Source organism: Penaeus chinensis, chromosome 12 (genome assembly GCF_019202785.1).
Source record: "Penaeus chinensis breed Huanghai No. 1 chromosome 12, ASM1920278v2, whole genome shotgun sequence".
In the NCBI taxonomy this organism is placed as follows: domain Eukaryota; kingdom Metazoa; phylum Arthropoda; class Malacostraca; order Decapoda; family Penaeidae; genus Penaeus; species Penaeus chinensis.
In genome coordinates, this window is record NC_061830.1 from 19,076,663 (window position 1) to 19,096,662 (window position 20,000).

At 34.1% G+C, this 20,000-nt stretch overlaps 1 protein-coding gene across 1 annotated transcript; it reads right to left on the minus strand.

Moving 5' to 3' along the window:
• Window positions 1-1,752: 1,752 nt before the first annotated feature.
• LOC125031191 (U4/U6.U5 tri-snRNP-associated protein 2-like) lies at window positions 1,753-19,174 on the minus strand. Its single transcript, XM_047621795.1, has 12 exons — window positions 19,016-19,174; window positions 16,689-16,826; window positions 15,653-15,766; window positions 15,164-15,339; window positions 14,642-14,830; window positions 13,275-13,445; window positions 12,820-12,978; window positions 12,108-12,236; window positions 10,646-10,741; window positions 6,755-6,856; window positions 4,630-4,716; window positions 1,753-2,178 (listed from the first exon to the last, which is right to left on the minus strand). Exons 1-12 carry the CDS (start codon window positions 19,107-19,109, stop codon window positions 2,122-2,124), a joined length of 1,512 nt encoding a protein of 503 aa, XP_047477751.1. The 5' UTR covers window positions 19,110-19,174; the 3' UTR covers window positions 1,753-2,121.
• Between the last annotated feature and the right edge of the window lie 826 nt (window positions 19,175-20,000).

Below are 20,000 nucleotides of genomic sequence, written 5' to 3' on the forward strand. Positions count from 1 at the left end.
TAAATGAAAAAAATCATGCACTTAGTAACATGAAATCAGCCTTGCTTTAGAATATTAGACTTGACTTTGATATTACACCTTTATATATATATGAAGTAGTAAAGTTAAACAAAGAAGAGACAACAAAAAGATATAGAAATGTTATTACTTGCATATTATGTAAGTACCATTTACAGAGTGAATAGTTAAAAGGACAGACTGAGAATGAACTTTACACTGAACCACGTTTTGACTATATTCCAATTGGTGGCAAATTGTGTTGGAAGTGTTTATGACACATTGTGAATCATATAACATAGCAATTCCAAGCACTTATAATGGTTTCTAATGAATTATTCATAATAGCTTATTGTAGTATTCCCTCTGACATGCTCAAAATAGTAATTATCAAAATATTTACCAAAGTGTATTATAATCCTACATTCCCCAAATACTATTTTTTTTTTAATGATCTGCTGACTTTAATTAAAAAATATAATATAAAAATTATACAGAACTAATCAGTCATTAGTCTTTTTTAAATCTTACACTTTGCTGAAGTAAAGTTAAAATTTTGTAATAGTATCCTACAGTTGTGCCACTTCAGTTGATCTCTTTCTTCCAGCTTAACTGAATATAATCATTAGGATTATGAGATTGTTTTGATATATATATGCATACATATATAGTGGTATGTGAACTTTGAGGGAAACTTTTAAGAAGTAATTTTCTAGAACATGGGCCCTGTTCAATAATGAAACTGATTTTCTGACATTTGTCTTATGTAAGGTACTGAATAAACCCTTACATAAATATTATAAGATTTTGACTGACTTGTGATGGATAAACCACAGGTTATCACACATACATTATGTAATAACATACTTGAAGTGCATAAGCATATATTGAAAATCCATATGTTGGTAATTTTAGATATGTAACTCTTATATAACTTTAAAATGTGGTACCATTGCATTTTCAATGCCACTCTGTTGCAGCTAGCCTATTACCTTTAATGTCATGAACACATTTTTATGTGTGTTCAGGAAGACTACGGGTCAATTTACAAACAACTATGTACAGATCCTACTACGTGCAATCTTGAACTAAGTCACACACCTATTGGTTGTGTTATAAAATTTTCATTTTGGCACTGTGTACATTTTTTCAGAAAAGAAAAATTATCTATATCTCAAAATTTGTGATTTCAAGGCATGTATACTCCCTCATTTTCTGCGGGATTTTGGAGCTCCTTTGATAACTATCATGGAGAGTATTTAGTATTGTCATGAGGTACTATATCTGCCAATCTTGCAAAAAGTTACTGGTGGGATTCATATGTTGCACTGTAGGCATACAATCAAACACTCCCTGCATATCAACCTTTATTTTAGTTAATGTTCCAGCAGGGCAAATTAGATGTATATTCTGCTACTGGTTGAGAGCTGGTACACTACAGTAAAGAAAAAAGGAGTTTTCATATTTTCTTTCTTTCTTCATTTGAAGTAGCAATAATTACAGATATTTGTTTATTGTAATACTGAAAATTTCACTGAGTAAGCCCTTCCTGGAAGCTTTGTTAATTCCTATAACATTTGTCTTCATTAGAATTCCTGCTGTGTATTTAGTCTTGTATAGGATTAACTTTCCACTTTTTTTGATGATCCACGATATAATCCTGGATATCAAATGCACGTTTTAATATGTAAACTGATACTGCATTCTTTAGCCTTTCGTATGTTCCAGAGTGTAGCTTTATAGAAAAAAATAATGCAAACAATATGTGTTTTATTAACAAGATTTTAGTCTTACAAAGTATAATAATGGTAGAATTGTAATTTGCAAAATATATCCTCCAGGTCAATAATGTGTGGAAGAATCAACCCTGTTGTAAGATCTCATACAGAACTGAAAACTAACAAAAAGAACTAAAGACCTAGTTAGTCTGTAGCTTTCACACTTAAGATGAAGTCTGCTTTATAATTGCACTCCTTTAGGTCTCCAGTTTATCATATCAAAAATACAGTGTCAATAAATAGCTCTTAAAAGGCCATTTCTTATTACAAAATGTGTATATTGCTGGAATATATCCTAGGAATGGAAAATTTTGCAAAAATTTTGTTTCCTCTTCGAAATCTCACCTCATGCCTTTGCATCTTTGTCATGTGTTTTTACAACACAATTTTGCATCTCGTAGATCTGAAACGGCAAAAGATATTGGAATAACAAAATATGGAATTGCTTTTTCTACAATAAACCTTTCAGCAAAGGTACACAGAAATGATATACAACATGCAGCCACATTTTAAAGCTTTTTCTTTTGATTATATATATATATTTTTAGATTAATACATGACAGGGAAATCCTGCCGTGAAATTAATGACATTGTGTGAACTATAAATGTGCCCTGCACACTCACAAAAACAAAATATCAAAACAAGATTTATGGTTCTGAACTTTTAAGTTTCTTAATCTTTTGTGTGTGGGCATAAATACTGCCCCTTGTGAATTTTGTTGCACACACATCTCCACAAGTGCTTAGCTACCAAGGAGTCAATTAGTGGCTCACATAATTTCCCCATTCCTTGATTTTTTTTATTTTTTTTCTATTGCTATTAAAATTGATAGTTATTATTATTACAGACATAATGATTAATGTTATTAAAACACTAATAGCAATAAACACTATGAAAGAATCCAAAAATCAAGGAAAAGGGTAAATAGGTGAGACTGGGAGGAGAGGTAATTGACTCCTTGGTTACTAAGTACTTCTGAAGACATCTATAAGTAAACACAATCAATAAAAATGGGTAAATCAATATAATTAGGTAAATGTGATGTTCACTATGATATGGTTTTGTGAACTTTATCTACACAAAAATGGTTTCTCAAGTGCTCAATAACCAGAGTCAATTAGTGTTCTACCTGATTTCACCTCATTTTCCCGTTCCTTGTTTTTTTTGTTTTGTTTTTTACAAACCTATTAATATTAATGATTTTAATATAATCATTAACATTATAATTATTACAGTGTTATTAGCAATACTAATGGCAATATAATATCAAATAACATATTGCTAAAATTTTAAGGAAAAAGGTTAGAGAGGTAGGATTACCAACTAACCCACACAATCTGGATGATGTGACCATCACATCATGAAAAAGTTTGGCTTGAGGGGTGGATGACATGAACATGCTGTCATGGGAAACTTGGATGAGGCCTGGGGTGACAGGAACATGAGAATTTTTGCTGAAGACTGGGGTGATAGGAGTGACTCACCACGAGTTCACAAAGCTCAGGGAGGGTGATTAGACTCAGTGAGTGTTTAGTAAGGGCCTTTTGCATTATTTGCATAATGTACCATCCGTGAGCCATGACTGGAAGAGCAAGCTACAGGGAGAAAACTATTTCCATGCTCAGGATCTTATTCCTGCCCACTGTGACCAGTGGCACAAGTTGCAATTACAGAAAATTGAAAGTTGTATATGTATATACGTATGTATGTGTGTGTGTATGTATGTGTGTGTGTATGTGTGTGTGTGTGTATGTGTGTGTGTGTGTGTGTGTGTGTGTGTGTGTGTGTGTGTGTGTGTGTGTGTGTGTGTGTGTGTGTGTGTGTGTGTGTGTGTGTGTGTGTATGTGTGTGTGTGTGTGTGTGCTAGTGTGAGTGTGAGTGTGAGTGTGAGTGAGTGAGTGAGAGAGAAAATGAAAGAGAGAAAGAGAGAGAGAGAGAGAGAGAGAGAGAGAGAGAGAGAGAGAGAGAGAGAGAGAGAGAGAGAGAGAGAGAGAGAGTGAGAGTGAGTGAGTGAGTGAGTGAGTGAGTGAGTGAGTGAGTGAGTGAGTGAGTGAGTGAGTGAGTGAGTGAGTGAGTGAGTGAGTGAGTGTGTGTGTGTGTGTGTGTGTGCGTGCATATATATATATATACATATACATATACATATACATATACATATACATATACATATACACATACACGCACGCACGCACGCACGCACGCACGCACGCACGCACGCACGCACGCACGCACGCACGCACGCACGCACGCACGCACGCACGCACCCACACACATACACACACACACACACACACACACACACACACACACACACACACACACACACACACACACACACACACACACACACATATATACATATACACACATGTATGTACATGCCATCCCCAGCAGCATTGGGTTAAATCACAGTGGACATATCATGCCATCTGAGCACAATGGGTATTAATAATAATATTTAGCAAAATGAAAATAAAAAGCAAACATCATTGTATGTGGACAAAAATACAAACAATAATGTGGGCACTCAGACAGAATGAAATAGCAAGACCAGACTGAAAGTCTGATATTCTGAACTTAACAAGAGGAATCCAAGAAAAAACCTTGTTGGACTGGAAATATGACTTTTTTTTTCTTAGTGTGGCTGTGCTTCATTTTATGATAGAGTATGTGCATTTCTGATGCATTATTATAAATACTTTTAAAAGTATTAACACAAATAAATATCAAGCATATGCATTCCAACTATGAATGAGAAACACCAAATACATAAATTTACTAGAAAAATAGAACTTTCAGAATCAACTACTTACACAGCGTTTTTTTTTTTTTTTTAATACATTATTTTCTTACCTGGATATATGATTCAGTCAAAGTTAACATCTGAGGCTCAATTTCTTTAACATGAAGATCTTGCAGTTCATACCACTTCCCTGTGCCCTGTAACAAACACATAAAATAAGTAAAAGAAAAAGATGAGCTATTTTGAAAAGTGAGTGGAGCACAGCTGAAATTATAGACAGTAGCTCCACTTTTCAAACACTATATAAAGATAAGTGCTACCTCTCCCATCAGGAATTTTGAACCATAATATTTCCCCCTTCTTTTAAGTCAAGCAATCTGTAATTTTAACCCAATACTGTTAATACTAGATTACAGTGCTAACTATTTTGCCTCGCTATTTCACACCACTTCATCAATTTTTCATATCAGTTTGTGCAAAGGGTAATGATACTTGTTTTTCTGACCAATGTTCCTACACTTCTTTTGCTTCTTTACTTCCCAGTGAGGTTTACACCTTCTCAATTCTAATAAAAGAGTTAATTGAACTCTACTTTCCTTCCCCCTTTTTTATATTTATCTCTTTCTTTTTTTCTACAAATCTTTTTTTCAAACCTTTAACCCCGTGCCACCAGGAAAATGTAACATTCACTTTAGTTTTCTTTTGTGAAACGTTTCTACACAAAGGGGACTCCACATGAGCTCATCCACCAAGGAGTCAATTGGTAGACCATGTGAACTCACCTGGTTTCCCCATTCCTTGACTTTTTGGGAAAAAATTTTGTTTTACTAAAGCTTTAATATTGATGCTGTTATTTTCATTATAGACATTACAATCATCATAATGCCACTAACATTACTAATAGCAATAGCAAAAGAGAATATTTTCGAAAATCAAGGAAAAGGGTAAACAGTTGTGGTAAGTAGTACTAGTAATTGTCTCCTCTGTGACTAAGTACTTGTGAAGCCATCTATGTGTAAAGCCAATTAATAAATTAAACTCATAGTGGAAATGCCATTTCTGCAGATGCCATTCCCGATGATATCAGGGTAATATCTAAGATCATAAATATTCCCTGAAATACATGGTAGTATATATTATCCAAGCCCCCAGGTCTTGACAAAAAAGTATATTTATTCACAAAAATAACGTCATCACTAAAGCATGCTCTAGCTTCTTTCTCATCCTTGCATTTATAAATACAAGTGAATAACAGCAGGTTAATATGGTACAAATAACTTAGCATAAGATACTATTCAGGTAGAACCACTTTATTCCTTTCAAACACATTTATAAATCAAACCTAAAACTCATCTAAGAGAGCGGCTCTTAAATGTGAAGGAGAAAAAAAAACCTATGATGCTCTTTAATCCTATCTCACCATTTCTCACATTCCTTCTACCAATCTGACACCTTCCATTAGTAACTTTAAAGTTATCCACATCTAATATATTCCATGTAATATTCCATGACTTCCTGTTATTCTATTTATAAATTCTATTCACTTGATACTTAATGTATCAATTTTCCATCTTTGTGTGAACTATTATTCTCATTGTAATAATCTATGGAAAATTGAAAAATTAATCAAATTTAAAAAATGGTTAAGGGTCACTAAGTCAGCTGTTATTACTAAATGTTAATATGACTACTCAGACTAAACAACAGCTCTCAACAGACATGAAATGTTAACCCATTGCCGACGTGCATGTCACGTACGTCCATGCCATGCCCACTGTGAGTTTACTTGTTTAATTGTTTTTACACATATATGGCAATTACGAGTACTACCTGTCTCGCCTGTTCACATTTACAAGAATATTTTACGTTATCTTACTTTGCTATTACTAATGTTTATAATATTATAGTAATTATAATGTTTATAACAAAAATAATACCATTGATATTCAAAGCACTAGTAAAAAATACATTTTCCCACCAATTCAAGGAAAAGTGAAATCAGGTAAGGCTAAGCACAAGCAGAGCCATCTATGTGTAGAGACATTTCACAAAAAAAAAATAAAAAATGAGCACAGCATTTTCCCCATTTCTATTCATTTTCCATGGCAGTAATGGGTTAACAGGATGAGATAGCATTACTTCCTAATGTTGATATCTGCCATCTGTAATGACTACAATAGAAAGGAAAAATATATGGAAGAAGTACCAATAATATGTAATAGACACCTGTCATACCTTGTGGAGTATGTGACATCTGTAGGTCCCTGCCTCTGGCTCACCATCATGCACAATATTTGCCACTAAATCATAAATGGGTTCTGGGTGTTTTTGCTTCACCTGAAAGTATAGAAACAATGCACAGAAATAAAGTTATTATGCTGTTCCTAAGAATTTGTTTTTTTCTAATTTCACCCACTGGTGCAGGGTACATGAATTTTCTTACTGTGGTTTAGTTTAATTCTGTTTACACACACATGCACTTAACAAAGAATAATTTAATAAGCCTACCTGATCTTACCTGTTAAACATTATAAACAATAATTATAGCAATATATTTTTTTTACTGTTCTTGCAAAGATTTCAAGGAATGAAGTAAATAGGTGAAGTCAGGTAGACCTAGTAACTGACTCCTTTGTAAATCAAACAATACTACATTGGACAGTGCCTGTTTACATGCACTTCCAGCATCAACACGTTAAACATAGTTGTTGAAAACTGAAATTCTCAGACTAAATCATAATTTTTTAGCAGAGCTGGTTTTTGCAAAAAAAAAAAACAATAACAACAATAACACATACTGAATCTGCATATACAAATACTGAGAACACGCATGCAAAATTCACTTAATTTTATATCTATCCTGTCATCTTTGAAACTGACAAAGTAAGTGAGATTGTCAGACTATTATGACTGAAGATTAATAAGAGTTTATACCATAATTGTTAATGGTTACTGGTTAGAAGAGATTAATGTGCTAGACATCAAAAGTCATATACAACAATGGTAAAGTATTGTGGTGAAAAGGGTGGAAATGAGTTACTGAACGCTGTAACAGAATGGTAGTGAAAAGGATATAGATGGGGAGCAAATGGAATACATCAGGGACTTGTAAAAGGGGAAAGTGTTAAAGGTATAGGGCGATCAGATCAAATGGAGAGCATGTCTGAGGAAGGGAGAGTAGCACCATTTGAAGAAAATTGCAAGAGTCATTATGAAACAATCAAAGAATAATATGGGTAGAAATGGTAATTGTAGAAGAAGGAGAAGAATCCAGAGAATGAGATAAGGGAACTGGCGAACGTGGTGAAGTATCGGGAAGAATGTCAGGAGGGGAGGAATCTGGAGAAGGACATTGTAGTGACATGAGAGAGATACTTGAGCATCCAGGTGGGAGGGTAAGGATAAAGGAGGAGGAGGAGGGAATGGTGGTGCAATTGGGGGATAGGATGGAGTGTCTTTTTGGGAGAGTGGGAGGAAAAGGGGTAGGAAGAATTTGAGGAGGAGGAGGATGGATATCAGCAATTACTTTGAATGTAGCCGAATAGGACTGGTTGGAAGATGGATAAATCTTGGGTCATATTTAGGATGTTTTGGATGTCTTCAAGACTTCCTGGACGGGTGTTGGGTGGGGAGGTCTGAGAAACAAATGTTTTCTTACATGGAGGAGGAGAGGGAATAGACATCTGAGGAGCAGAGGGAGAGGTGGGTGTAGGAGAGGATGTGGTAGGAGAAGATGGGGTTGAATGTTTAGATTGTCTGGTGTGACAGGAGTGAGAAGGAGGAGTAGTAGGCAATGGAAAAGTTGTAGATAGTGGATTATCTGGATTTAGACTGGAAAAGGAATTTGACTGGGGGAGAGAGTACAGATAAAATGGCTTGGGGTAGTGGGAAGAGATACTGGGGGAGATGCTGAGACTTCTTGTGAATATGGGAGGGGAGCAGAGTGAATTACAGTTTTGGAATAGGTAGAAAGAGAAAACCTTGTTGGCGTGATTCTTGTCTGGCCTCATATAGAATGAGGCCTAGTTTGAATCTCAGAACTGCTACCTCAGATTCAAGATTGTTGGCAGGGCAGCTTCTATAAAATGCATGTGTGCCACAACTGGCACACATGCATGACAGACCGTGTTGGGCACATGGAGGGCTGTGGATTGTGGAGCAACAGTGTTTGGCTGGGTGGCCAAAACACCAATATTTCTAACAGTGACGGGGAAGGGGTTGATACAGGATCCTCCACCCACATAAACTTCATGGAGAAGGTCAAAAATGTCTATGGAAGCTAATCTTCACAATATTGGTGTAGGACTTTTGCTGGCCTCTGAGAGGAACAGTGTAGCACTGGACTGCCACTGCATCATAGTTGATGAGGCATACAAGCAAGTCATTTTCACAGTCTGACAAGTCCTTATCATAGACAGGACAATCAATCAAGGAGACGGAAACAGTTCTGGTACAAGTATTAAGGGAGGAGCGAGGTTGGGCAGGAATGGATTTGCCATTCAGGTCAGACAAGGTAGATAGTGCACAAGCTAAGGCCTCAGATGCAAATGTAACAAAGCATTGGAACAACTGCAAAAGGCAACTTTGCCTACTTGTCTTTGGAGATGTTGTTGGTCAAGAAGGTTATTGTCAGAGTACGGGACTGTAAGGGGAATCACAAAGAATCAAACCCACTTGGCTGGGCCAAAAAGGATACTCAAAAGGTTTGCAGTAGTGGAAGTAGTAGAAGAATGACGGCAGGAGGAAGATGGGAGGAATGGAGAGAGGTAGTACAATTGGGAGGAGGACAATAAGGATGAATAATAATAAGGGTGGGGGTAGACAATGAAGAGGCCGAAGCAGTAGGAGATGGAGTAAAGCATGTTAGGAGAGAGGAAGGGGTTTATTCTGAAGGTTGAGTAATGACCTGGGTGGATGATCCGGAATAGATAGTTGACAGCAAACACTGAAGAGAGGGGTATTGGTATCAGTGGCTAGAGCCATGGTCGTAGGAGAGGCAGGGGTCGGGGAAACCAATGAAATCAAGCTTAAATAAGCTAGTTTATGCACGAGCAAGCCTTAATGCGCTTGATAAAGGTAAAAGATCTTCACTATTGGCCATGGACAGGAGAAACAGTCTACCCTCAGCCCTTACCCCATGAGGGGTAAGGGCTAGATGATTAACCAAAGGAATACCATGCCCCTGGCTCTTGGAGGCCATTCATGACTGACACAAAGCCAGCCTTTCATCCTTTCAGCATGGCTCTCACACCTTAGGAAGTGGACAGAAGAAGGGGATGAAGAAGAGAAGAAAAGAACAGGCAAAATTAGTTGAGGTGAGGTGTGAGGTCCCTGGTAGGGGTGATCCAGTCTCCATCTCCTAAGCCCCCCCACGACAACAATGAGCAAGGAACTAGGGGGAGATTCATTCCCTAAAAACTGACTTGACTGACTTCACTCACACATCATACTTTCCTTTTATGTATTTAAATACAAAACGTTTGAGTTCCTTAGACTGTACAGAATTTACACACTAAGAGACATTTGAAATACAATATTTTTTAACATTAATAGTGTGTATAATTTGCATGTCATATATTGTTTGAGTTTGAGCTGGATGAAAAAGAGGTATAAAAGCAGTAATTCCCACAAACTTATCAAATAAAACTCCCAATAATATTTATTAATTTTCCATGACTTTTTTATTTCTATTTGAAATATCTAAATATATGTTCATTCTACTTTTCTACACTGTTAAGTTTTCATCAAACCTTTACTTCTAAGTTACATACTAAAATATTCTTGTGAGCAATCACATGGAACATAAATCAGTGTTTGAAAAGACTAATATTTGTATGCATACAAATAATCAACATACTAATATATTCTTGTGAGCAATCACATGGAACATATATATGTATCTGAAAGGACTAATGTTTGCATGCAATGCAGATCTTATCAGCAAGTACCAAATGGAATTGAGAATGATAAAAAAACATTAGTAAAGAAAGGACAGACAGTTGTCTCATGAACTAATGTAAGGTGCAATACAATTAGCAAAACTGAGGAGAGAATAACATCTCTGACCATACAAAACAAGCAAAAAAATATGGATTATATATTTTTAAAAATCAGCTTCCATCTTACCTCCTCAGTCAAATACTCAGTCAAATCAATATTCTTCACAGGGAAATTGACAATTGTTGGATTCTTCTCAATGTAGAAAGTGTTCTTTGTGAATCGCTGAAAATTAAAATGTTTTATAAATTACTGGTTTCTTCTCGAATCTAAAGGCATTCTGTTTATATGCAATTATTTGAAGATCATTAACCTAGAACCGACAGGCATGGCATGTAGGTAAATGCCATGCCCACTTGGAGTTTACTCTATTATTTTTTTTACACACTGATGGCTCCACTTGTAATAAGTCACCAATGAGCCAATTATAAGTAATAAATAAATTCTCCCGTTTACTTTTTCCTTGATTTAAAAAAAAAAAATTATGTTATCTTAAATTGCCACTTCTAATTTCAATAACATTATAGTAATTATAATGTCTATAAAAAAAATAAATAACACCATCGAAATTGATAATATTAGTTAAAAAAACATTTTCCCTGCAAATTCAAGGAAAAGTAAAATCAGGTAAGGTCACAAGGTCTACTAATTGACTCCTTTGTGGCTAAACACTAGCAGAAACATTTCACAAAAAATTAAAAATAAGCACAGCATTTTCCCAGTGACATTGGGTTAACTCTTAAAATCTTAAAGGTATCCAATATATTAAAGTAGGAATGAATAAATAATAAGAATTAATAAATACCATTCTCTCCCTAAAAATATAAATTATTAATAAAACTGCAGTTTTAACTTCAGAGCCAGCCAGATATTAGCGAGAATCAACTATTTAGATGTTTTAGATTAGCTATTTAGTTACCTCTTGGTGTATTACCATCCATACATCTATATATTTATTTTGTAATATTCTTGATAAATATATCCATCTGTTACATTATATATTTGCTGCAAGTGCTTAGCTGCAAAGGAATCAATTGGTAGTCCTTGTGACATTACCTGATTTCACCTTTCCTTGAATTTACAGGAAAAACATTTTTTTTTACTAATGCTATGAATATTGATGGTGTTATTCTTATCATAGAAATTATAATTATTACAATGTTATTGACATTAGTAACAGCAATATAAGATAACATAAAATATTTTCGAAAATCAAGGAAAAGGGTAAACAGGCAAGACAGGTAGTACTCGTAACTGGCTAACTTAGTACAAGTGTAGCAATCTACGTATAAAATCAATAAATAAACTAAACTCCCACGGGGCATGGCATGTACATACATGACATGCCTGTTAGCTTTAGGTTAAATGGCCATGAATAACTGTATATATTAACATATAGTATAAGTATCCTTGCTTCATAATTCACTTTGAAACCAGCCTGAATGGCCATAGCTTATGGTAGTGTAAATTTTGTAATGTGCCCAGAATCTCCCAGGGAGGCTGGATAGCCATAAGTATCACAGGGACTAAGGCTAAGTCTGAGTAATGAAATCACAGCTTAAAGATTCTCACAAGGTAAATAGTGTCTCACCTTATGGTACAGGATGAGGTATGGGGGCAAGCCAGTCAGTTGGAATCTCTTCAAGATGTTTTCCTTGTAAGTCTGATACTCCTTCCCAGTTTTGCCATCAAACTTACTCAGGAGGACATACAAGCTCACCTGAAAAAATACTTGGAGTTAAGCACACATCATCACAAATATTTGATTTTTGCTTTTAACTAAGCTTTCCCTTGAGATTACTCCCAGCTGAAACTGTATTTCTATATCATAATTACAGCAGTTGCCTTCAGGCCATGTGGGAATGAGATAGTTATAAAAATATATTGAAAAAATACCCTTGTCATTAACCATATATACCTACAGTTTTTTCAACTATTCAAAAGTGTTCAAAATGAATCAGCATGTTTGTATATTTCTCATGTTTCCCTAAAATTCCAAAGGAATTTTTGCAGGAAATTCCATGTAAAAGATATACGACATAAAACTTCTTGAAATAGTATAATGAAATAAAAAAATTAAATAATAGTAATAGTCCAAGCCAAAACTATTAAATTGTGCATATTCATGGAAGTAGTTCACATGTCATATGAATCTGTGGGTGCATGCATGTGTCTCAGTATTACTGTGTAGGTATCATGCACTCCATGTTACAAGGAGCTTACTCAAAAACTATTAATTCCTATTCTAACAGAAATGCAATTTGGGTCCATAATTCAACAACAATATCAATGTTTATATATACCTGTGGTATGATATTCTCCTTCTTTTCATCTTTAAATAATGGGGGCTGAGGCAAATCACATGTAAGATAAAGGAAAGGGCTTTCCTCCATCTTTTCCTGGTACTCCTCACACTTCAAGAGACGGTTTCTCTCTTTCTCATCTATCTCAACAGGAAGGATCTACCAAATAAAATTAGCAATGAGGAATAAAATATATGCATTACAAAAGAGAGAAACTCTGTTTCCTTGTCCATTCATTATATCAGAGACTTGAAGAAAGAATAAAATAGAATATTTTTAGGAAGAAAATTTCTTAATGTACAAATTATCAAAATTCATAATTTTATCAAGCAATATCACAGTATTGACTATTTTGACAATAGGGATCATCCTTAAAAAAGTAAAACATTACTTTACACCAATAACAACATTACAAAAAACATATGCCAATACTACTTGTAGACTAAAATTATTACCTTCTGTGAGTAGATGTTCATGGTCCCTCTAAAACAACGGTAAATGATTGTGCTCTTGCGTTTTGGTGTTTTCAGACCAAGGTGCATAGAATTCAATATCCAGGACAGAATCTGAATTGCATCACCTTGTACTGTGAACTGGAACTTCTTTCTGCTGCATGATACTACTGCCTGAAAGAGTGAATCTCTTGTTCATATATTATGAGTGAAAACTGGATAATGGGAGGGGGGGGGGGGGATAATGAGAGATAACAACTTGATAAAGATATTCTTGTTAGAGAGCAATGATGTCTCTTTCACTTGGTTTTGTTAACCCAATGCTACCAAGGAAAATATACTATTGACTGTAGTATTGTTTTGTGAAATGTTTCTACACATAAACAGCTCCACAAGTCAATTAGTAGATTTCCTGCCTTCACCTTATTTCACCTTTCCTTGAGTTTCAGAAAAAAATCATTTTTTATTAATGCTATCAACATCGATGCTATTACAGCCTAATCATTATAGACAATAATTTCCCAATATAGGAAAAAAAAAAACAAGGAAAAGGTGTAAATAGTAACTGTCTTATTGGTAACTAAGTATTTGTGGAGCCATCTATGTGTAAAGACAATTAATACTCTAAACTCCTATCAACTCCCAGTGGTATCTAGTTAATAGGAAAGAATAAAGAGTATGATAATGTATACAAATTTTGCTTGGAAAGATGGAAAGCTACACAAATATGAAAAAAATAATGGTAATAACAACCCAAAATATACTCTTTTTTTTTACAATAGATGGATCTTAATCACTTTCAATTTCATTGAAGTATGACAGAGGTAATCAGGACTTTGTTATGATAATTTGTCATTTTTATCTATTTCATTCAAAAGTTCACATTGGTGATTTACTTTAAATCATAAAGACCAAAGAGACTGTGGATAATTTTATAGTTCTACTATCAAAACCAGTTTAAATAAACATCTTAAAACTTAACAAAATAATTGTCACAAGTAATCCATAACTTTTTTGCAGCCAAACATGCACAGTTTCCTTGACTACCTGTGTACAATTATGAAACTTTTTGAAGTTAACATAATTCGTCTAATTTTTTTCCTCTTCTATTTGATTTCTTTGCTATGTATACATGATCTAATGGCAAAAGGCAATATTGCTATTACTCCTCTATCACTGATGAGAAAAGAAAACATTGCCATTATTACACTATAACTGAAGACAAAATTATCTTTGTATGTAAATAAGTAGAAAATGTTCTTTTATGGATACTTACACTGGACCCTTCTACCTAAGTTAGAGAAAATTAAAATAATGGTCTAAATCGTGTAACCCTACTGCATCTATTGAGCAGAAGATTTGCAACTTACTTGCAACATTTCATGAGGAGAGACATGAGCCTTGAAATTCCTTGGGTTCCATAACTTCCTAACCAATTCACCAAATCTTGTAATGAGAGGAAACATTGCCAGTCCCTTTGTACCTGGTGCATGGTGAATGTGACTGTAGTTATTGGGATCTAGGAAGTAGTTCCTTAGAGGTGTGATATTTGACAGAGCCTGCAATATAAAGAAAAATTATTACGAAGTGGATCAAGGTATCAGCTCCAAACTATTTCCATTGGATATTGCACACAATTAATCTGCTAAATACTATGAAATCATTAACCTTCACAACCTATTTAAATTTAGTTTCACTGATAATTGGAATATAGTATGTATCATCAACTGTATAGTAAATTTTCATATTTCAAGGAAAAAAGTATATTTATTATAAAACTGGTGGGAACATATTACATTATAGAAACTTTAGAACAGTTCTATGCTTGTTCACACTTGCAGGCAAGTTACGCCCAGATATATGGGAATAGACGATTTTGTGCACTACCTTACCTGTAATACTACATTACAATAATCATTAGCCTTGATATTGTTCAAGCCCACAATGCCAGGCAGGTAAAGAGTACCATCATATGCTCTGCTCATCTTGCTCTGGTTTACTTTCTTTGCAATGTATTCTTTTGTGAAGGTTGGATTCACAACATATATAATGTCATTAAGAGATGAATCTGAAACAGAAATTAAATTAGCTTCTCAATGCAAGGAATTCATGGTAGTTACTTAACAGAAAGATTGTGTAGTGAAGCACTTTGCTGTTTCTGCATTAAGGCACAATGTACAAAAGAAAAATTCATAATTCAGTATGGAATAAAACTGATATCAACCACTTTAGGTGTAGGTTAAAGATCAATCTGATCAAAAATGTAATCTCAGAATAATACTCAACTCTAAAACAATGTTTTTCAATGAGTTAAGAGCTGAACAATGACAAAACATGTAACAAAGGATTCTGCTCATAAGAGCTGAAGGTATAGTACTTGCCAATAATCTCATAGTTGTCAGGTAAACAGTAGAATCGGAGTGACTGCAAATTGAGGTACACATGATGACCATCTGACACACTGTGGGTATATGCATGTGTATTGGGTCCACGTCCTAAGGTTAAAAAGTAAAATAAAAACAAAATAAATAAAAATTCATAAAAATATCTACACAAACTGGTCAATTACCCCACCAGAATGACAGATTCTTAAGTCACCAAAATTATGGTAATCTCCTTTAATCAGAAGAACAAAATTTCCAGAGTAAATTTATGATGGTAATATATCTTGAGCAAGTGCAGCAAGTACATTATTTAGTTTGTTTCTTAGATTAATAAGGTTCCCATTTTAATGAAACTGATAGAAAACAAAACAAAATATATCAACCATTGATGCCTGGGGTAATTATAAGCCAATACATGTATTGTCCTCTGCTTTTGTATTATCACTTTTCTTTACTCTTAGTTTAGTCACCATAGAGTCAATTTGTCTACTAAACATACTTAACCTCACCTGTTTACCCCAAAGGTGAGGTTAATTGAGGTTAACTTCATAATTTTTAAAATTTCATAAATATTATCATAATGAATAACATGTTGAAGTCCTATCATGTCATGGGAATAATGCCAGAAGCCAGGTGACAGCTCCTGACATCCATGCACCTATTGTGAGAAAATCACTTGATCTCACGCCAGACAATTGCCCAGACATGAGGCAATGCACACTCATGTATGTCTGCCCCTGCTTTTTGTTAATGAATTAATAAAATTAGGGAAAATTATGTTAGTAATAATTATATTGTAATAATAATAACACAAATAATTACAATGATGCTAACACTAACAGCAAAAGAAACACTTTTCATGAATATTCAAGGAATGGGATAAAAGGTGAGGTAAGGTACAGTAGGCCTTGTAGTTGACTCCATGGTGATTATGCACTTTAGAAGTACTCTATAAATAAAAAATACTGATAAAACAAAGTTTCAGTGGACAATGTATGTATCCTATATCAATGGATTGTACTTTATTACTTACCTTGAAAGTATTTACCACAAACTAGACAGGCATACACATTGATTCTTGAGAGTGACACACTGCACAACTTCTCAAAGTCAAAATCTAACATATGACGATTAATGGTGTCCAGGTAAGGGCACTGACGCGACTTCTTTGCTGAAAAAAGAAATAAAAACATTAGAAAAACTAACTTTCTATCACATAAAACGTCTATAAAATAAAAACAAGCCAAGTGAAGAAAGTGACCTGAATATTTCAGTTATATCTTTTAATACCCAGTACTGGGCAATTTTATTGTGTAGATATTTATTTCAGACAACATTTCTTCTACTCTTCCTCTTCCATTTTTTTGCTTCTTTGCTTAGGCTTCAGGACTTCAACATAACTATAATCTTCATCTTCAACAACATAATTACTGTGACATTATGTACATATTCTGAAATTTTGCCAATAAAATATAGTCTATAAAAGACTGGATAAAATCCTGTAGAAATATACTTTGTGCATTACCCCACAAAAAAAATCTGATCAAGAGTAAGGGTATGAAAAATAATGAAAGATAATCACTTGTCTACCTCAAAATTTATATTCCCCTACAATCAATGATCTATGCTCATTAACATGTGAGCATGCTTTTCTAATACCACTGGATTATTTCAGTAAAAGTATTTCTAACAATTACCAAGATCAACATCCAGGTGAGAACCATATTCAGTACCAAATTTCCTGGAAAGTGTTTTTTCATAGTTGGCCTTTAGTGCAATGAAACACTTCTGCATACAAAGAGCAGTAAGAGCAATTGGGATGAATTTTGACACTTTTAGGGAGTTCATAATATGAATAATAAGACAGTGGCATCTATTTTCTTTTCTTATCTCCTAACTATGAGAATCCATACCAGGGTACGGGGGTCCAGAGGCAAAGCCCAAATAGGTAAATAGCCCCAGGGTAAAGGGCCTTGGTGCAGATTAGGGGTTACCTCAGATTGCTTGATTAGAAAGATTTGTATAAAAAAATGGTAACTTTCTTTTCACACAGCCATCCTACTTTGCAATTATTATTCTTTGCTCCAATTATTCATAGTGTAATATGTGTGAGTCTCTTATTGTTTTCCATCATGAATGACATAAGTGAAAGTATTGGTAATTGTTTATGAAGTGACTGCGCCTCCCCCAAGACTATGTCCATGTATAAAAATGAACCAGACCCCCACCCTGGGTCCTGGGTCCCCATGGACTTACTTTCCAGGTGGCATTTATCCAAAGCTAGTTGCTTCATTTCTGATGTCATTCTTTGCCTACACAGATATTTTAAAATTAGTTTTTTCGTTAGTTATAATAGTGTCATGTGATTTGCCTATAATGTATATCAAAGTAATGTGTGTTGCACAACTTTCTTATTACCGTTGATGAAAACTGTCATATTTTCTGTTGTTCTATCCATTACAGGCAAATTTTACTTTTTACTATATGTGTGAAACTGAAACTATACCAACAAAAATGTGTTTCCATTGCAAGGGGATGAAGTGCATTTCTACTGATTTTAGTAAAATCTGGTGTAATTCAATAAACTGTAAATATTCAGAACACCTTTATACGACTGATGAATACATTAGTGGTATCAATGGATTCCTCTCACCCTCTACAATCAGTTTATGTTGAAGGAATATTCCTAAATCCCCTTATTCTTCGACCTGTTGGCAGGGAAGCCATGAAAAATACCAGGGATATTGTGGGGTAATATGTGAATAAAATATGCCAAAAATCACTGTAATAGAATTATATACGTAAATAAGAAGTTATATTGCCTAATGCTGGGTGTATATTGTTCATATTTAATCAACAATGTCCCTGGTACTTTCCATGCCCTCCTAGGATATCGGGGCCAAGATTGTGGGTATTACTACGACATAATTTCTGTATATATGGGTAGTAGGAGGTGAGAGGAACCTATTAATACCTCTATTATAATTAGCCAAGAGAAGGTCTCTTGAACAATTACCCTGTAGACTTTGTGAAAAGTGGTTCCATGTTGGCCTAAAGTTTGTTTTACTGATTTTGGTGGTTTTCTTTCTGGTTTCGTATTAGTAGAGGTCCAGTTTTAAATATTTACTATATCTGAGCCTGATTTACCCCAAAAATTCCGGCCAAGCAAAAAGGTGTACATCTGTATTATACCTAAAATCGTTAAAGATTATCATATAATAAACTCAGGAACGCGACATGCAACTTAAGACATACCAATACTATTACTATTACTACTACTACTACTACTACTACTACGAAAATAAGGTGATATGCCGGCACATTTTTATTTCCACATGTAAACCCTACACATGTACTTACTAACTGCTCTCTTATCAACGAACTCATCTTCTAACTCCCTCTTGACCGCCTGGTTGACGGGGGGATTGTATTTCTCTTCTGTAGTTGACATCATGCATAACCTCCAAGAATTTCTGATAACATGTAAACATCCAGGCCGACGCTGGCTCTTCCTCGAACGTAAACAATTCAAAACGTTGTTGGTCGTTCTTGTAAGGGTTGCGGATTTGCGAGGATCTTACTTTTAGGATATATTATTCCTTGTTATTGTTGCTATCATGCTCGTTCTTTTACTGGTCTTATTAGTATTATCTTTTGTATCATTGTTTTGATCATTATTTTAACTTTCGTATTACTAAATTACACCTGTATAGATCCAGTTATAGCTCAAAGATGCATCTAGAATAGCCACTTCTTTCTAAAATTTTGTTCGCTGCGTTCGCCTACCCCGCCCCCCCCCCCAAGAAAAAGATGAAATGACGCCCCTGAGTAGTAGCTGTACTACTAGTAGTAGTAGTAGTGCTAGTAGTAGTAGTTGTTTTTGTTGCAGTAACAGTAGTAGTAGTCTCATTTTTACTATTATTGTTATTAACTCTATCAGCATTATTATTTTTATGATTATTATGATAATGATGATGATTTTCATTATACTGATAAATATAATAATAATGATAATAATAATAATAATAATAGTAATAATAATAATAATAATAATAATAATAATAATAATAATAATAATAATAATAATAATAATAATAATAATAATAATAATAATAATAATAATAAAATAATAAAAATAACAATAATAATAATAATAATAATAATAATAATAATAATAATAATAATAATAATAATAATAATAATAATAATAATAATAACAATAATAATAATGATAATAATAATAGTAATGATAATAATAATAATTATCATTATTGTTGTTGTTGTTGTTGTTGATAATGATAATGATGTTGATGTAGTTGATGATGGTGATGATGATAATGATTTG